Source organism: Arachis ipaensis, chromosome B1 (assembly GCF_059453495.1).
Source record: "Arachis ipaensis isolate K30076 ecotype BB chromosome B1, ASM5945349v1, whole genome shotgun sequence".
In the NCBI taxonomy this organism is placed as follows: Eukaryota; Viridiplantae; Streptophyta; class Magnoliopsida; order Fabales; family Fabaceae; genus Arachis; species Arachis ipaensis.
In genome coordinates, this window is record NC_142436.1 from 38,989,292 (window position 1) to 38,994,632 (window position 5,341).

The 5,341-nt window shown below is 34.7% G+C and overlaps 1 protein-coding gene across 1 annotated transcript; it reads left to right on the plus strand.

Moving 5' to 3' along the window:
* The first annotated feature begins 484 nt into the window (after positions 1-484).
* On the plus strand, positions 485-4,804 carry LOC107628874 (uncharacterized). The gene is made up of 8 exons (XM_016331501.3): positions 485-981; positions 1,547-1,615; positions 1,725-1,775; positions 1,901-1,960; positions 2,631-2,696; positions 2,888-3,490; positions 3,875-3,946; positions 4,253-4,804. The coding sequence occupies exons 1-8, from the start codon at positions 796-798 to the stop codon at positions 4,484-4,486; spliced, it is 1,341 nt and encodes a 446-aa protein (XP_016186987.1). The 5' UTR covers positions 485-795; the 3' UTR covers positions 4,487-4,804.
* Positions 4,805-5,341: the final 537 nt, after the last annotated feature.

Genomic DNA, 5,341 nt, shown 5'->3' on the forward strand with positions numbered 1-5,341 from the left:
GACCAATCGATTGATGTTTGCGAAAACTATCCTGCCTTGCAACTTTCAATCGATTGTTTTGTGATAACCTGAAGTCCAATCCAATCGATTGAGTTATGAGAAACCTGAAATTCAATTGATTGTTTTGTTAATTCAATCGATTGATTCTCTATGAAACACTATTTTACAACGCTCGAGAGATGTAACGGATCAAAGATAAATTTTTAATCGATTAGAATTGCCAAAAAATTATTACGAAGATCTAATTCTTTATTGTTTTTGTTTTTTATTATTAATAAACATAATAGATGAATAATAAAATAATAATTTATAAAATAAAAAATAATTTTTATAATTAAATAAAATATATAAAATTAATTTATAATTAAAGTTAAAAAAAATTATTTAATAATTATTAAAAAACTTAAAAAATATATTTTATTTAAAATCTTTAATGGTCTAGACATTTTGGCGGCACTAATCCGAAATCCGAAATACCGGTGATAATTGAAGGTGAAAATTTCCACCTACGTCCGAGATTTAATTAGTCACTTTTTTGCGTTCTACGTGGATGGATATTCAGAATAGAGAATTACCTTGATCCTGTCGGCAACGGTCATGAATATAAAGCGCCAAATCAGCACCACATGATTGTCTTTATTCAACCAACTCATTTAAGCTCTGTCAATATCCACTCACACCTACTCTCTCTCTCTCTCTCTCTCTCTCTCTCTCACGCAATTGAGTTGAGCCTCAATCCTCATTAACACTGATAACTTAAACTGAAACATAAAGTACATTACATAGGCTACGATTATGGAGGGTTTGATCAAGGGGTTGGTCCATGCTGCCCTTGGTGACGACGACAATGACGACCGCAACAACCGCCGCGATTCCCGAGATGAACGGTCTAGATCCTCCTGGGCTGAAGTCGTCTCCGGAGATCAGGATCAGGATCCGCAAGATCATCCTCCTCCCAGACACCACAACTGGACTTCACAGGTTACTTCAATTTCCCCTTTGGTTTTAGAATCAGATTCAGAACATAAATGATGACAACGAAAATAATAATCAGTGTCTTTAGTGATTGTACCTGTCTTCAGATCCAAATACATTTTTGTTCCGTCTCTAAAATCAAACGGGTATTCCCCAAAGTACAGACATTTAGGTTTTGTGCAATTTAATTTGATTCTATTCGAATTACATGAATAATTAGTGCTACTCTGAAATTCAGGGTAAAATTACATTTAAGATTTTCATATGGTATAGTGTGACACTAAATACCTATGTAAAGATTAAATTTTGAGGTTTAAGGATGATGAGTGTAATTCGCACTGAGATTTTATGAAATATACACCATGATTCTGGTAGTATTCTTGTATGTTGTAAAAATGAGACCTTTAAATCTATGTAAATCGTAGACATAACACTTAGGTCTGCTATGATCCATGGAACTCGGACGAATAGATACTAGATGAGTGAATTTCAGTTATCCTCAATGATGTGAACGCAATTTTTACTACCTATTCTATGCCAAATCATTGCGAGTAATAGGAGACTTTTTCAGGAGGGGCCTCGTTATGAGCAGGAGGAGTGGCGCCAACAGGGTTCTAGACTTTCCAACAGACCACAGAAGGTCCCATTTTGCCACTTGTTCAATTAATCTTGTCATTTGCTTCATTGAATTCAACCCCAACAACATATGAACAATTTAATTTTGCTTCATTAGTTTGTTATTGTTGCAGGAGGAGCAGCGGCACGATGATAGTTATGGGGATTCCTACAGGCCTCAAATGGTGGGTGAATTCATGTTCATTGTTAAATAAATGAGTTGGATGAGTATTGTCCTCCTGTATAAGCCCCGAGTTGATCTCAGTTATCTAGTATTGCTTTTGATGGTGTTGCTGTTATCATATTGTAGGAGCAATATCGTCCAAAGCAAGAAGAGTGGGAATCTCAGAGTTCCAACAGACACAAGAAGGTTAATATATATGTTTTCTTTTCCTTTTCCTTTTTCTTTTTGATAAACCCCCCCCCCCCCCTTTTCAAAATTATTGTTAAGATGCTAGCTTGAAGTAAATGGAAAATTGCAACTTCGAGTCTTTCTTGAGATTATAATTTAAAACTGTACTTATTGACATCGAGAAATATGGCGTGGTTTAGCCCTAAAATATATAATACATGTTGATTGCAATGTTCATCATGCACGTAGCAAGTAAGATTGTTCTAGTTATTTATTACCATAGGGTGTGATAGATATAGTTTGTTTCTGTAATGAGATTACACTTTGTTATATATGTTATGAAAAATAAAGTTGTGATAACAGAATCACATTCAAAAACCAAGCTCTTGTACTCTTGATTGTGTGCCCATTTACATATGGCACTGCTTTGATCCAAACTTTTCTGCTCTCTCTGCTTACAATTTCAGATTTTTATAGGATAGGAGTTAGAAGAAATAGTTCCTTTTTAAAATAAAAGAGATTATTTACATGATAAATGATCCATTGGCTGGACATTTGAAAATCAGGTTTCATGATAGTCTGAACATCAAACATATTGAGGGAACTTGGTTATCGGCCTTTTTTTTGCTGATGCTGTTGGCGAAATGAAATTTAACTATATTGGTGAAATCAATTTTATATTTTGCAGTTTGATGAAGAGAACAATGATGGATGGCAGACTGTTGGCAAACCTTCAAGGCGGCAACAACACAAGGTTTGTCTTTAAACTTTAATTGATACATCAAGCAGAAATAAAACTCAAAAGAGATGCGCTTTGAGTGATTTGTATGAATTTAAAAGAGTTTGCGTCATGTTAACTTTGTCGCAAGTGTGTGATGATGTATTAGTCCTGAACATGTATGCTGCATCACTATCTTAATAATAGATCTTACCATCTTCATTTAGGTTCCCAAGGATAATTGGAACAACTATAAACTACCACCAGATGAGCAAGAATACTCTAATGATATTGATGTTGGTGGTCGTGCGGAGCCTTCGAACGATGAGCTTTATGATTTGTCTAAAGCATGTGACAAACTGTGGGACCTTGATTTAAATCGTTTGGTACCGGGAAAGGATTATGAAATTGACTGTGGCGAAGGAAAGAAGGCTTACCAAAAGGAAGACATGGCAGAGGGTTGCTTGTTTACTTGGGTTAGCAATGATGTATTCAGAAAGCCTACTTTTGCCCGGTTTCTTTCGCTTCTAGATAACTACAACCCAAATCAAGGAAGTAAGGAAGTTGTCACGTCTGAAGAGAGGCAAGAGCAAGCTTCTTTCATTGAAGAAATTAGTAGAACAGCACCAATCAAATATCTGCACAAGTATCTTGTGTCCAAGGGTATTGCATCAGGGAGCTTTCAAGAATTCAAAAGAATGATTAGCAGCTTGTGGTTTGACCTTTATTCACGTGGGGGAACGTCTGGTTCCTCCTCTGCTTTCGAACATGTTTTTGTTGGAGAAATCAAGAACAGCAGTGAAGTTTCTGGCTTTCATAACTGGCTGCAGGTGTGATGCTCTTTTCTTTTTTGTTCTCTTTTTTCTTTTCCCTTCCCTCTTAAGATCTTTATATAATTAATGTCAAATTTATGGTATATTTTCTTAGGATGTCAGAAGTATTCAGAGTTCTTTTAAGCACTCATTTTGATAGCATTTGTTAGGCAGTTCCTCTGTTGTTGATCTATTCACCGAACCTAGTGATATTGTAACATGTTGAGTAGCTTCAAAGAGAAAGATAATGAAATTTTGCAGTAGTGTCATGCTGTCCTTTTATATTGTTGCTAATAGATAGATCACAGCTTTCATGGTATATTTTGTTTCTTTAGTTTGAAATTTTCATGTATCTTGTTCTTGTGATTATTACATCTCATTTATTGAGCATATCCTTGGCAGTTTTACCTTGAAGAAGCAAAAGGGAGGGTTGATTATCAAGGCTATATTTTTCCCCGTAGACGTGGCGAAATTGTGAGTGATTATCTGTTTCTTCTATTTTCAAATGACTATTATTTCAGGCATTCCACTTCTCACTTCTGCATTGCTAGAAATCAATGCATATTGAAAATTATTCCTCAAGAAATTTTTTCATAATGAAAAGAAAGAAAAAAAGAATTAGCTACTGAGTTATAAATTATAATCATAGCTCTGTTTTATTCCATACCAGTTTTTATTAGTTCTTTTGTCCAAGTTTTTAGTTAAGCACAGTTATACTTTGAGCAGTAAGTAATTAACCTTATCATCATCGTTAATGTTCTTTGCCATTGTTACTTACAGCCAGACTCAGAAACACAGCTTCTGACAATTCAGTTTGAATGGAATAATGTTCTAAAATCTGTATCAAGCACTTTGGTGGGAGTGAGCCCTGAATTTGAAATTGCTCTGTATACCCTCTGTTTCTATGTGGGCGAGGAGGACAACCACATTCAGCTGGGTCCATATTCAGTTAATATCAAGTGCTACCGTCTCGGCAATCGAATTGGATCTGTTTATCCCATTGCAGAATCCTGAATCTTAAGCTGCTAGCCATGTTGGTTGTTTTCCTCTGAGGATCATGTCATGTATTTATACATACTTGAGAACTTTGTACTTCATTGCTGTAAAAGGAAACAGTATCAATTAGAACAATTGCTGTTACATATATGGTGGCTATTTTGAATAGGATGGATAAATATAAAATGAACATATTGTTTGGAATTATTATGCCTCCTTTCTTTCTCTTTTTTTTCTTTTTCAGTCTTTCATTGTAAGCTATAACATTTTTTGTTTTGTAAGGTATTGTAAGCTATAACATGTTATTAAATATCGCACTAGTTTTGTTGGCTTGCATAAGCTTAGAGTGTAATACACCCGGATTGGATCTTCTCATTGAAAATTTTACATGATTAAAGTGGGGATAAGTATGAGATTGATAAAAAGATCTAATAATCAGTAGCGAAGACCAAAACACGATATAGTTTCGTAAAACTTTCACGCAAGAGGATCTATTCCCGTGATATATGTTTCTTGTGAGTTGTGACAATGAGAGGTGTAGCTCTGAATCTTAAAGGTTCTATTCAAGTCCCAAAAAAAAAGGTTCCATTTACTTTTTGATGTTGTGCTCCAAGGGCAACCCTTGGCATGCCTTAAGAAAATATCTCGGAATTCCGAAGATATTTCGAAAAGGAAAATCTTTTTTGTTCAGATTTTATTCAAGTGCATGCTTTAATTCTCAAAATTCATAAATACTTCACTGAAATTAGTTTTAGTTCTACTTAAAAATTTCCTGCCATGAATTAAGTTTAAAAGTGGTCCTCACATTGACCGTGTATATTTCTAAGACAGCATCTATTTTCATAGAAATATTTTACATATTATACTACTAAT